This window comes from Anser brachyrhynchus (assembly GCF_964034855.1).
Source record: "Anser brachyrhynchus genome assembly, chromosome: 5".
Lineage (NCBI taxonomy): Eukaryota > Metazoa > Chordata > Aves > Anseriformes > Anatidae > Anser > Anser brachyrhynchus.
Window position 1 is genome coordinate 44,580,277 of NC_137699.1, and position 19,531 is coordinate 44,599,807.

The window sequence follows — 19,531 nt, forward strand, 5'->3', positions numbered from 1 at the left end:
TTCTTGCAGGAAAATAACAGATCAAAATTTTCTATTAGCCTATTTCTACTAGCCTCTGTCTAATTTATTTTAACTGCGGCAACAGTATTTTTCTCAGCATTATTCAGAACTTTGTCCAGCCTAGTTAATTCCCTGGTAGTATTTTGCACTTTCAAGATTTAACCTCCATTATGGAAACTACCATTTTTTGGCTTGTTTTCTTTCAGTTTTCATATGGGAATAACATTACTCCGAGTCAATCCACAGCAGAAAGAACATACTTTGACATCCAGTAGCCAAAGTAGAGTAACTTTATAAGCAAGGCAATACCACTGGATAATCCATCATTGGGAAGATGTGCTTTGAGTCTCTGATTTATCACAGTTTTTCTATATGATTTTGAATGAATCATAAAGGATAGGAATGGATATGAAAGGGATCAAACTTAATAGAAGACAATATGCAGATACATAATGTGCCTTTTTCAGTACCATTCATTAGTGAAAGAAGTTTAGGTTTGAAGGCACATGTAAATGAATCTTGTTCAAAGCCTGCTGTGGAGAGCTTCTCCTCAGCCATCACAATGTAAATTCTCTTCACTCCAGATTTAACCAGGGACTGATGTTCACAGCGCTGAATGGACACCTAGTTTAATGTTTCTTCTCAGTTAGTGCAATATTTCACTTGATACCATTTCCAGGGAAATCATGTATTGTTTTTAGATGGAATTCATCACCATTTCTGATTGCCCAATTTATCCTTATTCATTTACGTACCTGTTTTTTTCTACGGCTTCTAAAATATTTCCTTAGTCTGGTGTGTACATTGTTAAAGGTACTTGTTAAAGCTCTGTAGTAATAGCTTCCCACGTATCCTCAAGAATAAGCTGCAGCTGCCTCACCAAAGACACTTCAAAAGTGAAATCTCTGGATCCTGAATGTCTTCCAGAGAGAGAAGTAGTGTCTGGGATGATCCTGAATTATTCAGCTATCCAAGAAGTGGACATCTTTGTCTGGTTTCATTTAGTGTTGTTTTGTTTACTGCTCCAAGATAAAAGCACAGGAACTACCTCTGCATGCAAGCTGCAAATGCAGGTTCTTCACAGCACTGATTTATGTCTGTAAGAGGAACAAGAAATACTAAAATAAGAGAGAATTTTGAGAACCAGGATCACTACACCACAATCAGAAGAGTTTTTCAATTGTTTGTAAGAGAAACCTTTTAACAGTGAATCCTCTGTGGTTTGGATCCTCCTCTCAGAAAGCAAGGGAGGAAGCTCCATCCATTGAGTCACTTACGGCTGGACACGGTGCACAACCTGAGAATGTAACACAGTTACGCTAGCTGAGGGATGAACAAAAATGGGGAATGTAGCCTAGCATGCAAGTGAATGAAAATAATGCACTGGAAATGGCTCCTGCTCATCTCTGAAGTTTACCAGAAATGTCTTCGTGTTAAAGAACCAAATATGGAAATATGTTTATGAGTAATTATGTATAAATGGAGGGGGTCATAGGAATAAATGCTAGTCATTGGTAAACTTGTATGTACAACTCCTACAGAGGATAATGTAGAGTCAATAGTCCTTTATGTGGTTACAATTTAGCGGCACCTAGGAGAATATTTTTATGACAGCCAAGTAGATACTATTTTTATTAAATATCTCAGTATGGCACACACCCCATACATAGACATGCATTTCAGGTCTCTTTTAGGATTTGGGCATTCAAATTACTTCCTAAATTCTTCAATCTTTCCATGTAATTATCTCCTGTAACTTTTCTAAGACACAAGTTTCATATACAAACATACCTAGCAAGCCCTTAGCCAGCATACTTGAGTGTTGCCTTGATTTGTTTCCTGGATACATTCCAAAAATTAATATTAAATGGTGTGACAGTATAAGGTTTCTTGGGTTATACGTACCAAAAAGGAATATGGTAGTCATACAGTATTCATTAGCATTCTGGCAAACTGATATTTTTATCTAGCTGTTTTGTGGCTGTATATGCTGAAGAAAGGAAGGGACACTGAAATACCTGTGCTGCTTTCTGTTTGTAGATAAGCAAAAACATATGGACATTTTAGTATGCCATAAATACACAGTAAACATTTGTTGTATGGGTTTAGACCAAAAACAATAAACTATTCCTGCTCCCACTCAGATTATTGGACAGAGTTCTGTTACTTAGTTTGTCAGTACAAGGATCTGGTAGTGGTTGCAAAGTCCTTCAGGATTTAGAAAGATTTCTTCCCATGTGACTAACTCTTAGGATTAAATAAGTTTAGTTTTACATAAAAAGAAAAAAAAACATAGCTGGTCTGATTACAAATGTCAATCTTAAGACTTTCAAAAAAACATATCGGCTTCTTCTGAGAGGAGAAGGAGACGGTTGAGTAGAGATGCACAGAAAGAATGCTTTCAGGTCAGTGATATTGGATGGGCTGCTTAGCTCTGGAAGCATCAAAATGCTCTTTGGTTCAGAATGTGAAAAGATAATAAGCTTATGGCAAACACCTGAAAAAGTCTTTTACCTCAAAGCTGTGGCAGTTTAGCCCTATTATTTCCTTAGCTTCTGATATCTGTAAATGTGTTTTCATATTTTATAGTTTTCTAGCTACTCGTTGCTATAAAGAAACCCCATTAATTCTTACATGCAAAACCAAACAAGGTGGTATGTGGCACTGTGTGAGTGGTGCCCATGTAGGCATTGTTAATACAGATTACTTATTTCTGTAGGTTCCTATGCATCCATAGGCTTAGGATGAGAGAGGATTTTGCCAGTACAAAGAGCTGGTAAAAGGAAAGTGATACAACTACTTTCCCTTCTTAGGCAATGCCTCTTTCTCTGTGTTTTTTTACTGGACCAGCTAAGCTGGCACTCTTCTGTTGCAATTTACATTGGTGCAAGTAGCAGATGAAAATCCCACAAGTAGATTTTTAGTCTGATTGGGGGCTGGGGATGAGGAGTTGCCTTAAAGATTAATATTTTACTCCTATTAACCTACAAATTGTTATTTGTGGTCTATTAAGCATTTATTTGGCTCGATGTCTGAAAAATATTACTCCGAGAAAGGTTAAAAGCGTTCAAGAAGTGACAGGTTGCTTTGGGAGTTACTACCAGCAAGAAGCACCACCTAGAAACACCGTTTCCCAGATTCCTGCCAGAATCCCCCGGAGTCCATATTCTCACTGGGACCCTGTCTTGGAGAACAATCCTCCCCCTCTTCTGCCTACTTTCTCCCATTTTCCCCTTAAACCAGATAACTTTTTTTTTTTTTTTTGACAATGCCTGACTTGTGGACAATCAGAAAAGCCATGTTTCATCTAGACCTCCTAGGGTTTCTTGCTGGATCTTCAGTCAACATGTAAGCATTGTTGAAAATTGGGTACACACTTAGTAATTGTTGTGGTCTTTACTGTGACCTTCATCCCAGAAAATGCCTAAATAGGATGACTGTCAGAAGGTAAGGAAGCACTGTATGTGGGGAGCACTGCTGTATAGATTCCTTGTTCTTATATTCTTCACTAATCACTTTTCCATCTGTTAGAGATAGGATATTAGGCTAATTAGATCCCAAATTCGATCCACTTTAATAGATCTAGCATTTTTAATGTTTATATTAGGAAGTGGTAAATTCACTAATTTTTAAACAGCTACAGAGTGTGCTTAACCAGTCTCCGTCTGTGTTTGTATTCTTTTGTGGAGAAATCATTGGAAATTGGGAAGATTCTTCTCCTCCTTGATGTACAGATATATGTATGAGGTGTGGATTTTTTGCAGAGCTTTTTTCCCCTTATCTGTTTATCATATATTTCTGCTACCAAAATATTCTAGCCAGAGCAGAAAATGCTGCCAACACCTCTTGAAGCTAAAAGCAGGTGCATAGCTAACAAAGCCCTATTTCTGTAAACATTTTACAGAAAAGTGAACACTTTTCAGCTTGATGGAAATTCTCTATTTGTTTCTTTTCACTGATGTTTTGATAGTATCAGCTGCTTAGAAGTATGTTATTAGCATCCTTGCTCAAAGCATATGGCTTTAAATGACCCAAAGAGGGTGCTGCCTGGTGTACAAAGTAAACTTACAAAGGTAACAGCAGTTTAGAAGGCTGGATTACACAATGGTGAAATGTATGTTCCTGTTTGCCACTGTCTTGTGTCCCATTCTAATTAGGTCAAAGTACAATAAATAAATAAATAAATATTCCGGCCTCATCCTATTTCTGCAATTGCTGCAATTAAAAATATAGAAAGAAATGAAAATACCCTGAATAAGGAAAAACTTATGATCATATTATTTCCTGCTTATAGGCCATCAGGGAATCCTGGATATTTGTAGTGTATTGACAGTGTTGCTGGACAGCTAGGTAAGAAGTAGCTGGTACTGTCGGTTGTTAATGAGATATATTGATAGGGTTGTGTTGCAGTGCACGGTACTCAAATAATTTAGGTTTCACTGTGTTAGGGAAGAGATGGAGCCTGAAGACTAGAGTGGTAGAAGATACTGCAGTTCTAGATGTTAGCCTGAACCCAGAGACAGTAATGCAGATCCTAATTTACCATCTATAATCTTGCTGCGTAACACAGAGAAATATTCATTGCCTTCAGCAGAAGCCTTTCAAAATGCAACTTAAAAACAAAAAGTGAGAAAATACAACTGTATAATTAAGTCTGATGAACAAGGGACTTTTTGAAAAAATACCTTCTTTTTTTTAATTGTGTAGTTTTTCATTTGAAACATTTGGCAATATGGCCCAATCTTTCAAGAAAGTCTATAACCCTTGATAGCATAGCTGCCTCTCTTCCTAGTCCTGTCCGCTTGAAGGTTTGAAAGTACAAAAAGGCTGCAGTGGCTATACTTTTTTAATCTTTGCTTTTCTGGGGAATAATTTGTAAATGTTAAGTAATAAAATATTATCTGTGTAGCTTCACGTGGGAACATTTGGCTTCCAGTTCTCAAATTAGAACATCTACTTTTGGCTAATAAGGGCTAGATTTTGAAAAGACTTGGGAGGTTTTTTCTGTAATCAGCAGTAATTGCTGGACCCAGATTTTCCAAAACACACTGTTTCTGTTCAAGCACCTATGCATTTACCAAGTGGGGAAAGAATTGCTTAGCACTCTTAAATCCTCTTTAGAGCCTAACAAACATCAAGATTTCCTTCTCAAAATCTTGTCATCTCTTTAAGTGTCTCTGGCTCCAGTTGTGGTTCTTTAGTCCTTTTGATCTTTCAGGCAGTAGAAGGCTTTTCGAGGCCCTCACGCAATGAGTTAGGCATTTATTGTCAAATAGGGCATAAGTATTTACTTAAGTGGCCTGACATAGACTTCACAGTTGGCAACCAGACCCCATGCCTTCCGGTCTGTTTTGCATCAAAGAGAAGGCACTCGGTTCTAATGTGCTGAAGGGGGACATTTCACTGCTCTGAAAATCCAGCTGCAAGTCACGACAGATACTGATTAAAATTCAAAGCTTAAATGCCTCATTGTGAAACTCCCAAAGTACAATTAAACCAGAGGCTGAGAATCCTGGTAGGGAGTGGTGTCCAGGGACACTAACCTTGAAACGTGACCAAATAAAAATTCCCAGTGAGGTCTGCAGAGGCCTCACTTCTGTCACTGTTTTCTATTCATAGCCAGTCTTTTCTGATCCACAAATGAATGCCCAAAAATATCCTATGTAGGCCAATATTTTGCTTCCTGTAACCTGCACGTTCTGTCCCTGAGACTACCCTGACCAGGTTTCCTCTTCCTTGGTTGAACAACTTCCCTTTCTAACATGCTTTCTGGAGGGATGTAGTAGATAGTTCCAGTGCAGTCTTCCAGCACAGGCATAGTACATTCTAGCTATGGAAGCACTGTGCTAGTATTCAGCACAACCTCATCACTTCTGAAGTAGGAGCTGAGGGTCTTCCCGTATAACTCCTCTCAGAACTGGACACTTTTCAGTAATGTATCTAAGAACAAACTGGGCTATTTTTTTTAGTCATTTATTCTTATTCCACGTTCCCCAGATTTAATACTGAACTCTTAGTGGTTTAGAGGTACTATTTCCCCTCGCGTTAATAAGTACCAAAACATCCTACCAGTTTGTTATTATCAAATTTATACAAAAGAGCCACTGACAATATTTGCAAGGTGGATAGCCCCATTCTTCCCAGAAATTCAAGATAGTCACACACTTCCACTGACTGGTGGTAGCATGACCTTTAAGAATGGTTATGAAGCAAAAATGTTGGCATTCCTGATGGAAACCTAGGGTACATGCAGTGCTTACAGTATGTTTTTCCTACCTCATGGAAAGATTCAGCATGGACAGGGTTCAAAGCTTTATATATAATGTTTTCCCTTTCCTAAAACATTAAGAAAAACAGGCTGGGACCTTGAGTTCCTTTTTAGAAGGACTCTGATGTCAGAATGATGGTCTTCATTCAAGAAGAATATGGACATCATGTGAAACCTGGAGAATTCAGAGGAATCTGAGGACCCATCAAAAACAAAGAGTATTTGGCATGCCGTTTAAGTAACTGATAGGACTGAGTAGTAATATCTTCTTGAACTATAAATTCTTTTGTAGCACAGGAGGAACTAGTCTCACAGTTTTAATGGTAACATTGGAAGGTTTGCCTATGCAAAATTATACGGTCTTATTACCAAATTCTACTAATTGTATTGTTTACAACTTTGAGTTGTCACTTACACCAGTGACAGGTTTGTTCTTTCAGACAGTTCATACCAAACTGATGCTTACCTCAATAAGTAGCTCAGTTGACCTTAATTCTGCTATCCTAATGTGGCAGTGGTGGGCTCCCCGAAGTGGTTGTGGACAGCATGTCTGAATAACTGCTCACCAACATGAACAAATATTCACTACAGCAACAGCGATTTCTAGCATAGTAGAGTACATTTATGAGAATTAATAGAATTAATTCTTCACCCTTTACTCAAGCTGATCAGCACTGATCATATTTTGGGAATATGCTAGAGAATTAGGTCTAGTTTAAGGGCAAGTGTCTGGGGTTCTACATGTTCTGTGCATTTCATCCAAATACAAGATCATAGTTAGGGTGCAAAGTATGTCCCAGTATAGTTTATGACTTCTCCTTACCCTTTTCCCCTTCTGACCTCTCCTAGAAATGCAGAGAACCCGCTGGAATGTGCTTTGCCCTTTCTGGAGAGGCATGGAATGATCCCCCCCTGTCCGCTAGCCCCTCTCCTCCGCCCACCCCACTCCTTGCTTGCTGTTCTGTTTTTCTACTTTCCCTAAATGCAACTTACTTTAAGCATGCATTATTATTAACATCCTACAGTAAAATTAAGCTATTATATAACCCATTTGTCGATCTCAGCCAATTTCTTCTATCTTTTTCTATGTCTATTTATGACGTACATCCAGACTGCACGTCCTTTTTTTTTTTTTTCTCCTCTCCATGTTTATTTTAAAAAGAAGTGATGAAAAAAAGATGTATTAAAAAAAAAAGCAACACCGGAGGGTGGTGGGGTTTTTGGCCAACAATTGAAAACAAATTTAAATGAGAGAGGGAGGGAAGGGAATAGAATTCTTAAGGAAAAAAAAAAATATCCAAATGATGAAAGTGTCCCTAGACTGCTTTGTCTGTTCCTTTTCAATGTGTGCATCCGGTTTGTTCATATTTGAAAGTGTGTGGAGTACATTTTCTTTAAAAAATAAAATTTAAAAACCCCACAATTGTTCTTATCTCCCTTCTTATTGGGAACAAAGTGCTTTTTCATTTTTGCTTTTTTTTTTAGTATATCTCTACATAGCTATATTTTGATGTATTTCTTTTCAATGGTTGAATTTCTATCTTAGATTTGGTTTGTTCCAATCTAATAATGAAAAAGAAACAAACAAAACAAAAGAGTTATGAATTGTTTTCTGCAATTTTTCCCTCTACTTCCCTCTTTAAATAAGGAACTACTTCACTGGCAGAATCCCACAGCTGTATTTTTGACATTCTACAGAGAATCTGAATATAAAAGCAATCTAATTTGAAAGTGGGGAAGGGGTGTGCCAACACCGTCATTACATTTGAAACAGGGATTTGATGTGCTCAATATATGATTGTCTCAAATTATTGAGAGTATTGATATTAATTTGGTGGACTTCAGAAGAGATGATTCTTAGAAGAAGGAGGCTGTGGGTAGCTACAGATGAAGTTGTTCTAATTCCAATGCATAAAACTAGTTTCCTTGTTTTCTTTTTGTTTTACTCTCTGGTTATTATTATTATTATTATTAGTTTATGTATTTTACTGCTATTTTTAGTAGGGAAAAGTTTAAACTGCTTTTATAATTTGAGAACCTTTAATGAAAATGTAAATAATAATACTATAATTATTAATTTTTTGTAACTTGCATGTTGAAGAAGTTGCAGCTTAGGGTTTGTGAGATTGTCAATGTTAGAGTTCTGTTCTTTCTTTTTGTTGATGGGCATGAATATGCTCATTTGTTTTTGTATATTGCCCATCCCTTCCTTACAGCCAGAAGCTCTAATGCTGCTAGATCACTCCGTACCGCCCTTACATGGACATGGCAACTGACTTACACATTCACTCCCATCATCTTCATCTCCTGTGTAGTACACTCATAGATTTTTACACTCCCACTCCATCTACCCTAGGCATTTTTTCTTCCCATAAGTTCCCCTCTACCACCCCTTTCTTTAGCATTGTTAAAATTTTATGTGCAGTCATCCATTCCTTAAAACACACACACAAAAATTATAGAAAAAAAAAGAAAATGTTTAAAAAAATATATATCAAATTGACCAAAAAGGCAAAAAAAAAGAAAACTTTGCTTTTCAAAAAAACATTATATATGTAGATATGCAAACAAGCAGAGTAAATTCTATAAAATGTACAGGATTTTTCAACTGTAATATGCTAACAACTTTACATAAGATAAAAAAAATACAACCAAAAACAGCAGAAAAAAAAAGTTTGAATTTGTTAAGGTGCAAGATTTTTTTCTTTTCATGTTATGTGGTGTGGATGTATGTGTTGTTGCCTCCCTGTATCGCCCTTTGTTGTAAAACAATTATATTTAAAAAGAAATAATAAACATTTTGCTAAAAAAAGTTTTTAAGAAACAACAACGAAACAAAGCAAGTTACAAGAATGTGGCAATGCTACTTGTCCAAGAGCATTCTTACACAACTTTCTTTTGTAAATTTTTCCTTTCATGCCAAAAAACATGCGGGCAATTTGTTGATGTAAGTTGACTGTTATGAAATCAATGTGGTATGCTTTCTAAATATTTTTATGTATTTTTGATTACTTTTTTAAAGAATTTTTTATTATTATTTTCATCATTTTTTTTCAGTTCTTGTAGGTTTTAATCTTTCTTTAGCTGATAAAGTGAATGACTTATGTTTTTCCTTTCTCTGATCTTGTTGTTGTGGCATTTTTATTTTCTAGTATATGGTTTTGTTTTGGGAAAAGTATGTAAATTCACTTATTTATTTTTGAATCAGTTTGTATTTGCTTTTATGTTATGTGCTCTTTGTGTATTGTCAATTACTGGACTGTGTTCTGCATAGCAGGGGGTGAAGAAGTCCGGTAGTTTGCTCATATTTTTTATCGGTCTGTCTCTGTCTAGCTTTCTTTCCCCTTTCCCACAATGAACCACCAGTAGTGCTACTTTCTTTGATGCTACTTTGTATGTAGCCTGGTGTTGTAGCCTTCTTCAAGTAAAACACGATTAGACTTCTGTAGCATTTCAGTAGCTCTCAGGGTCTTCTTATTGCAGCTCTACGTCATTCCTACTTTGTTCTAATGAAAGTGTTTTATTTCTATTATTTTTCTTGATTGCTGATTATCTGCCTGATGTCCTGTCTAAATGATACTCTCAAGTGCACTCTTACCAAGTAAACACACCCATCTTTTTATGACTAGTATCAGGCTTGCCAGTATCTTCCAGAAATCCTACATGTGGCAGACACTTCTCTACTGAAACTCATGTCCTGACCTTCTAAAAATTCAAACAAGGTTTGCATTGATTTCTTTAAAAAACAGTGAGCTTTTGTTAAAAGTAAGAAAAAGTTGTATTCCCTTATAAGCATTGCATATTTTCAGCTTTCCTGCATGGCAGTGCTGTACTAAGTACTTAGTAGGTATCTCAGGTTCAACTGTCAAGTCCCCTGAACAGCTAATGCTGAAAACAGAACAAATCATCACACTGAATAGGAAGCTGTCACCAATTAATTATAAGAGTTTAAAATAATGATGGGAGATGGAAAAGGGCATGTTTCAGGTGGTTCAAAGCAGCTCAGTGTCTGGTACCAAAATACTTGGTTTTGCTCTAGAATCCTGCCTGCAAACACAATGCCTCACACCTGTTTCACTGAAACTGCATGAAGATGACCAAGAACGTGCAGCAACGAACCACAGCCCAGCATTAATACGGTCTTTGTGACCTCTCAAAGTCTGTACCTTCCTGTTGCTCGTGAGCCCTGAGTAATGCAATAACTAACATCTTTTAATATAGTTTTGTGGGCTTAAGAAATGCTGTTCAACCAACTCCACCACAAGAAGTACTGTTTTATCTAATCACTTTGAGGACACTATATTCTCCAAAAGGAAAATGAGATTTTTGAGATGAAATGCTGCAGTATTCCATTGTGGGAAAGATGTTTTTCTCTCTACTACTGACTGTCAATTGCAATTAAATCAGACTGCAAGGAGTAGAAAATATTAAGGATGTTCATCTACTAGGCTTCATGTTAGCATCATTTTTTCCTGTGAATATTTTTCCCCTTCTCATCCTCAGAGGACTCAAAGGAGAATTAAGTAAAACACCATTAGACAGAACTTTATGAACTCAAGTCATTTAATAGGAAATTATTCGCAGTTACTGCGTTCATACAGAGGGGAAAAAGGTAAGGAATTATTTTCTGTGGCAAGTATTTCATCCTAAATGTGGAGTCAAACTTCAGAGGAACAGCATAAGAATATAATGCAAATGACAAACTTTAGTTGCAGAGTTTGGATGTCCTTTTAAATCTCTTCAAAAAAAGCTGGAAAAGAGATGATAAGGGCGTGTCCCTTATGGTCACCATAAGGCGAATCTTCCAGGCTTCATCTTTGTGCTCCTATTGTCCTCTATCAGTTTGCTGCCTGAGACTCCAGTGAAGTAGACATGGCTGTGAAGATGAAAGCTGGCAGCTGCTTTTTTTTTTTTTTTTTGATGCCCTCTGCATTCATGACTCGCCCACAGCAGCCTCACAGTTCATAAGGCTTCTATTAAATTTTTAATACTCTGTGTTTTCCAGTGGCAGAGAACTTACTGGAGATCAGCCCCAGAGGTATGAATTATATATCTATAAATATACTCATACAGCTAAAAACAGGGCAGCTTCAAGGCTAAAGTAGACCTTTTATATCCCCACTGATCTTGGTAGTTTAAATAAAGGCACAACTCTATGAAAACAGTGTATGGACTAGATTAAAGGGCTAACTTTTAAGGAATATACATGCTGTGTTTGTTTCATAAAATGAGAAGGCCGAGCAGAGCATGGGGCTGCTTGGTACAAAGTTTCCCACGTCACAGACCTCAGTTCTCACAGTGCTGCTGCTAGTTTGCTCTTCAGTATTTTATTTTTTTTTGCAATTGTACTGCTGATGGGCAAACTAGTCTTGTATCTGTATCACTGTAGAGGAAACCATTTTATCAGTTTCCCTTCCATTTAATTCTTGTCAACAGAAGCTTTTTAAAAAACATATTTCTTTTTGGGAACCATCCATTCCCTGCTTGGGAGAGTTAACACTGGTAACTGGTGCTCAGCAGCCAGCAGAAAAAATGAGGGAAAGAAAGCTGTAACTACCTGGAAACAGTCCATACCATCCACAGACAGAATCAAAGTCTCATATAAATATTTGTTTTGAAACCAGGGCCCAGCTGGGTGGCAATCTTGTCATTTTATTTTAAGCATAAAATAGTTTGGAAATTGAAACTGTTAGCTTTATTCAAGACTGCAAGGCATGAATTTAGTGATTGAAAAGCTTGGAGACACTATGAGAAAAACAAAACTTCAGATAGTAATATGAAAATAGGAAACCTGCCTGAAATGTATTTCCCTTCCCAATTGAAAACCCACGGATTTTCAGAGGCTCCTCCTTAGCTTTTTCCAGAGATCCAAGTCTTTAAAGCACTTGCCTTTCAGGATCCGACTCTCGTGTACAAAGAGACTTGGCAATGGCATTGCACTTTGTCTTTTAAAGCTTTCAGAGCTTACCTTTAAAGCAATGCAGAGCCCTGGGCAAGAGGCACCACTTCTCCATCAAAGGACCACTCGCTACATGCAGCTTCCTACTGTCTCAGCTGTCATTTTGTGAAAGGTGGTCCCCACTACACGCACACTTATCAGCTACCTGTCATCAGACTCCCTCTTGTGTTTCTTACAAGTAGAAATGTAGTAGCAGTAACACAGTTGTTTGGAGGGATGGTATAAAAATTTGCACTTGCTCTCCTCTATAGATATTGTGATCATGTTTCTCGCACGTTCCTGGGAGCTTTTCAGAATTTACATTTCCTGTCATCTTTAAATAACACTTTTCTTTTAGACTGAGTGGCATTTTTATCATGTCGTTTTAAAGGATGTTTTAACTCCTTTATAAATCACATATCCCAAGAAGTATTCATTGTGTGTGCATACTATTAGACATATAACTTCTATCTTGCTGTGTGTTTTGCATAGATGCCTAATATGCCAATAAAACTGAGGTCACATTTGACATTTAGAGTACTTTTTTCTGAGTTACCTTCTCCCACATGGCTTTTTTTTTCAGTCTTACAGCTTCTTTCAGACAGAAAGAAAAATCAAACATTCGAAGTGTCACTACCATCCTTAAAGCCAGCTACCTGTTACTCCCCTAAAGTTTTTTTTGTTTGTTTTTTGTTTGTTTGGTTTTTTTTAAGTTAAAATAACAAATGAATTCCTTAATGGAGAAGTGATTCCTAAAGAAGGACCTTTAGCAGTCTATTTCTGTAGTATACAGGCAAACATAGAATGGCTTATTTGACACTTTGGAATAAAACTAGAGATGAGATTAATTGTAGGGGAAGTCAAAATTAATCCAGCCTTTCTGGTATGAAAGTCATTTCTCTTCTTGCACCCGAAGTGAGATTAAAACTCCATAAAACTCATTCCCGATTCTGTCCAATTGTCCTCCATCCACCAGACTTGCTGGAATCAAGAAATTCTGATCTGCTCTCCATCACTTATGCGAAGCCTTATTTAACATAGCAACTCAAGCAAAGTTCTTTGACATTTCAGGAAGACCGTGATGGTTTTATTGTTGCAGTAGTCTTGATCATTGACTCAAGGCCTCAACAGCAACAAAAAATGTAGAGCCGTTACCTGTTTTTAAGGCAAGGCTTACTGGGGTGAAAGAAAGTTTTTTTCAAATTAAATGTGATATGTTTCAGATTCCTCCAAGGAAACTAATTGCAAATAGTACCAAAAAAATCCTCTTTGGAAGAAAACTGCCCAAAATATTGCCCCAGTGGGTAGCAGATGAGCTGCATACTGATGCTATGTGCTAGGATAATAGATTTTAATAACAGAGGCACTTCAAAGCTTTAGACAAATCATTAAAAGCTGCCAAACTGATTTTTTTTCCAATTGATGTCACAGATGGTGCATGAAATTCACAGATGAATACTGTTGTTTAACAGCAAAACACCGATCTTAAAAAAAAAAAAAAAAACGCTTAAAGGGACACTAGCTATCCATGTCTTTTTGGAACTTAAATTCCCCATGCATGCAACTTGATTTAATGTGCACTTAAATTCTTTGCTTTTTTTTTTTCTTCATTTTTTTGCAGACTCACAGATGGTATTTCCCTCTGAGGTGTACTCCAAGTTTGTCCTGAGACCACCTTACTTAGATTATAGATGCCCTATTCTAAACATGGATAGGGCTTCTAGACATATCTAAATCATATTACATGCTCCAGTTTCTACATTGTACAGAAACAGCTCAGATACATGAACACAAAATGCCGTGCAGTCACTTGGCAGACAACACTTTTAGCTTTTTCCATATTTTTTGATACACATATGATACTTATTTCTTCTACGTACCTTCAGTAAGAGAATTGGCATGAACATGCTAAGGAAGCCCAGAAAATGAAACAGCATATTCCAACTGGCCCTTTGTATCTTAATTTAAAAATCACTTAACATAAAGTATGTTAAGAGAATAAGTAAAGTGCCACGTTCCTTATTTTGGCCTCATTTCTACCCTACTACCTATGAGTTAAATATAACTGTTTCAATTGATTAAACTGTCAGCACTTAGTTTCTCATTAAGTATAAGAATAAGCCATACTGCTAGTTCTGCTATCTAGATTTAATCAAACTGTTAAGTACCTTTTCAGTATATTGCTATCTTCAATATGTGATTTGTTCAAACATATTGCTCTCCAAATATATTTAAAACAGATTTTGATTTTATTATTTATAAAAATTCCAGGGACATTACTGGCAGTATTCAATAGGAAGAAAACAAGTTCATGTAATACATAGTGCAGATTGAAGAGAGCAAAAATTTGACCGTAATGCCATTCAGCATCATAACAATGCCAGACTGTTCATTAGTTATTACTAATACATAAGTAAAAGCCAGAGTTATTTTTTTTTAGAATCTGAAACCCCTTTTGCATCTCTTTCCTTAAGCAACAGTGAATATAAATTAAAATTTTCCTATGCATTAGGAATACTTCATAGTGAGTTGCACTCCTTCCAACAGATCTGGATGACTACTCATGGTGTCAGATAAAATCTTCAGTATATATTTAAATCAACTAGCTTAAGTGGCTAACCAAATAAAAATGAGCAAGGGAAAATTTATACACAAACTTTCAAAAGCAATATGGCATGCCTGAAAATGTGTCAGCAGCCTGTATGTTAGCAGAAGACTATATAATCTGAACTCAGTGAATTAAAGAAATTAATTAAGCCTCCACATTGGAGTATAACACTGGAGTGTTAATTACTCATAAACTGAAAAGCAGAAATACAGTCATATTACAACGTATTGACAAATCAAAGTGTTGCTACTAAGAGTAGCAACATTGCAGCACAGCAACCAAATCTTAGAAATGACACCTCAGTTTTCTTGCTTCAGCTGTACTCTGGTAAGATATAGAAGTTGTAGCTGTAGCTTTGTTGTACTTCAGGAGTAGGCTATAAGCCTGCCTCATTTTTAGTCCCCTGTAGGCACTTAGCCACCATGCTGGGAAAAAGTAGCACTGTTCACAGCTATCTGTGTATCAAGAAGTAACAGCAGGTGTGAGGTAACCTCTGCAATGCAGGTTCAAGTACTAATTTGGGTCTTCAGAGCGTTATTTAGTTAGATCCTCAATTGCAATTATGTCTATCTTAATTTCTAATCAAATTATACTAAAAGAATATCAAGAAGAACAGAATGTCAAAACGATACGGCATTAGCAGCCCAAGAAGATGACAGGCAAGGGACGTGTCTAACGTAGAACAGAATGGTAAAGAAAGATTAAAAAGAAATGAACAAGCTTTGAGCAGAGCTCTGTACCTTCATGGACCCCAGTAAGTACTTGGTTCTTATTCCATCCCTCACTTTTATGAACCTTCCCACAATTTAAAAACCAGACAACAATCAAGAAGAAATGGATGAATGGGAAAGGCCTTGTGGAAAGGCTTTAGAAACTGCTACAGAAGGAAAAGCAGGCTTGAATGGCAGAGAAGAAATAACAATGTTGTCTTCAATGAAAAGAATCAGCGGGGAAAACTAAGATGAGCAGTAAAATCCCTCTAAGAGAATATTGCTGTATGGAGATCTGAAATAGTTCATTTTAACAGTCTTGTAACCAATTGCCTACGAAGATCACTGCCAAAAATTGGTGTCCACAGAGTCACTTGAGAGTATCTTCAAAAGCAAAAATTTGGGTCCCCCCAAAATTCAGAGCATTTCACTGTATGAAGCTAGCATAGGCTAAAAGAGAAAGGAAATGGAACATGCAGTTTATCTATGTCAGACACAGGACGGGAGGGAAGAATCAAAGGATCCCCCAGAAAATTATGTTGGTAGTGTAGCTGAGCAGCAAGTCTGATCCCTGACACTTTTTTTGTAATGCCCAAATCCTTGTACTGCCCTTGAGTTACATGAATTGAAAATGGTGCATTGTATCAGTAAAATGTACTAATCTTCTGTTTTTTCTCTTTTCCATCCCAGGAGGTGAATTAGTTATCCCTCTACTTGTAGAAGACCCTTTAGATATCCCTCCTATTGCTACTCGTGCACCTTTCATTACACTTCCCCCTACCTTTCGCCCCCTCCTCACCATTATTGAGACCACCAAAGATTCCCTGTCCATGACCTCTGAGGCGGGGTTACCTTGCTTGTCGGACCAAGGCAGCGATGGTTGTGATGATGATGGCTTGGTGATATCTGGGTATGGCTCAGGGGAAACCTTTGACTCTAACCTACCCCCTACTGATGATGAAGATTTTTACACCACCTTCTCCTTGGTAACAGATAAGAGTCTTTCCACTTCAATCTTCGAAGGTGGCTACAAAGCACACGCACCCAAGTGGGAATCCAAGGACTTTAGACCTAACAAAGTCTCCGAAACTGGTAGGACTACTACCACGTCTTTGTCCCCTGAGCTGATCCGCTCCACAGCTTCGTCCTCGACTGGGATGGTGCCCAAATTGCCAGCCGGCAAAATGAATAACCGTGAGCTCAAACCCCAGCCTGACATAGTCTTGCTTCCGTTGCCCACTGCCTATGAGCTAGACAGCACAAAGCTGAAGAGCCCGCTAATCACTTCCCCCATGTTCCGTAATGTGCCCACAGCAAACCCCACGGAGCCGGGAATCAGACGGGTTCCGGGGGCCTCAGAGGTGGTCCGCGAGTCGAGCAGCACAACGGGGATGGTCGTCGGCATTGTGGCTGCCGCTGCCCTCTGCATCCTCATCCTCCTGTACGCCATGTACAAGTACAGGAACAGGGACGAGGGGTCCTATCAGGTGGACGAGACGCGGAACTACATCAGCAACTCAGCCCAGAGCAACGGCACGCTCGTGAAGGAGAAGCAGCAGAGTTCAAAGAGCGGCCACAAGAAACAGAAAAACAAGGACAAAGAGTATTATGTGTAAAAAAGAATACTTATTTATATATAAATATATAAATACTTAATGAGATTTAACTGAAATATCAGAACCATTGCAGCGAATGAGATTGGGAGATATCGTTTATGGGAAAAAGTATTGGGAAAAAAATAATTCAGCAGTGACTGTTAATGTCTCAGTCATCACTTGGAGTCAGCAAACTCTGCCCTAATGTATTATAAAGCACACTTAGCGTTCTGGAGATGGCGCATACAGCTCTGCCCTGTTAGTGAACTCGGACGTCTCCAAATCTCCTCCTCCGCTGAACTTTCTGCAAAGGTAGAAGACTTCATGGCTTACTTGTTTCATATCTCCAAGTGAGTCTTTAACAATGTTCGTGATCCCTGACTGTATCGATAATTTTTCAGTTTACTTATTTAAAAGAAAAAAAATAAGGAAGGAAGGAAAAAGAAAAAAAATGCAAACATTATTAAACAACAAAAAATATCGAACAAACTGATCTGGCCATGTCCAGCATACATATAATTTTTCGAGATTGGAGGAGGGGAATAAATGATTTTGGAGATTGTTGGATTTTGGTTTGGTTGGTTTGGTTTCCTGGGTTGCTTTTTTTTTATTTTTTTTTTTGATTTTTGTTTACTTTTGGGTGTGGGAGGAAAGGGTGGAGAGGACTATTTCGGGGGGGAGGGAGCATGAACTGGGACATGAGCTGAGAAGAAATCTCGGAAAAAAAATCCATAATAAATAAAGAGAGACTATTGCCATATATGAACTCAAAAGCTACCCATGGTGTTTACTCTGCATATCTGGTTGTGTTGTCTCTAGAATCCGTCGTCTTGCAGTAAGTTGCTAACAACGCAGTGAAGTGTGTGATGGGTGGTGATGAAGAAAATTGTCATGGAAAGCTGGTCCCCTTGGATCTGGCTCCAGTATTTGCAATTGAACTGAAGAATAGATGGTTTTGGGTCTGTTCTGATCAGAATCATTGGCTTTATTTGGGAATATCATTTAGTATGCATTAGCACAGCCAAACTATGGTTAAAGGGATTTGAAGATTCAAAAAAGAATGCTTAAAAATGGTTAGCAATTCTGAGCTGAGTATACCATGCAAAAACAAAGGAGCCTTCCTCCGGGTTCTGGTTCTGTGACTGATTGCAGAGCATGCAAAACAACAATAATAAATCAGTTTAATAAAGATATCAGAAAGACACCACTGGAGTTCAACTTGTGACAAGATACATAAAATGTCAGAAAAGCTAAACACTTGTAAAAGAATGCAAAAATGCATAGTGTTTTTTTTGACATGAAACTGTTTTTCATATGTAATATTTTAATTTTGTAGCTTGACATTTCAGATCATCTCTGTCTTTCCATTTGCCCTATTCTCCCTTTTCCTTCTCTTTTATATAAAAGAAAATAAAGCTGCTGTGACACACAAAATAATAAAGAAAAAGGAATTTAATAATATAATATATATATATACACACAGATATATTTATCATGGTATGTTTGATGGGACGACTGGAACAGAAGTTCTGTTATGGTCTTAACGTGGAATGAGAATGTTCTTGAAGAACAAAGTAAAAAGAAACAGACAACAGAAGCAAACAAAATGTGAAGAGAGTGTGTGTTTTAGCTTTGTCACAGTTATCTGTGTCAAAAAGAAAAAAAATCTGAAATTTTGTTTACATATTTTACTACTATTTTTTTTTTGCAAGTATAATTTCTATATGGATACCCTGAAGGTGTATATACTGTTTTATGGTTAAATTGGGAACATCTTTTGTTTTTATTTACGTGATTTAACTTGGTTGGTTGGTTTCCACATTTGCCCAATTACTGTGAAAAGGATTATCTTACTGTACAGAACAATAGCCAGGTGGTTTGATGGCTATGCCTGTCATGTGCAAAAAAAAAGCAAATGAGGGAGAGAGAGACAGAGAGGAGAACAACAAAAGCCAAGATGGATTGAGAACTCTGGAATATCAGAAATGTACACTTTTTCTGTATACAGATGAAAACTAATCAGCTGTTTAGGTTTAGAAATCTACTCTTGCTGGTGTTTATAAGTCGCATGATTATTTGACTTTGAAGAAGTGTCATCAAATACACACACGCACATGGGAACTTAAAAAAGAAAAACAGCCTTCTCAAACATTTAGAGAAGATGCTTTCATGTTAACAAATATTTTCAATGTGTGTATGTGTGCGTGTGTGTGGTGCGTGTGCGTGAGAGGTTGAGCTTTTTTTTCCTTTTTTATTTTTTATACTAAAAAGAAAAAAAAAAAGACAGGTTTTAAAAAGGTATGAAAGCACGATTTTAGATGACTTAACTGGCCGAAACTATATAAAGTTGATTATATCTTGATGTCTGTAAAAGATTGCTGTTCTTGGAGTCTTGGAGTCTTGTGAAATGAT

General features: G+C 37.3%; 1 protein-coding gene across 11 annotated transcripts in view; it reads left to right on the plus strand.

Annotated features, from left to right (window-relative positions):
* NRXN3 (neurexin 3) overlaps window positions 1-18,587 on the plus strand; it is a 993,270-nt gene extending 974,683 nt beyond the window's left edge. For 9 of the 11 annotated variants that reach the window (XM_080594088.1, XM_080594091.1, XM_080594092.1 and 6 more), the window contains one exon: window positions 16,215-18,587. In XM_080594088.1, coding sequence (XP_080450214.1) covers window positions 16,215-17,140 — 926 coding nt within the window. In that variant the 3' untranslated portion in view covers window positions 17,141-18,587. The remainder of the gene's footprint in view (window positions 1-16,214) is intronic. The other 2 variants (XM_080594090.1, XM_080594098.1) reach the window with 1 other exon arrangement.
* The last annotated feature ends 944 nt before the right edge of the window (window positions 18,588-19,531 follow it).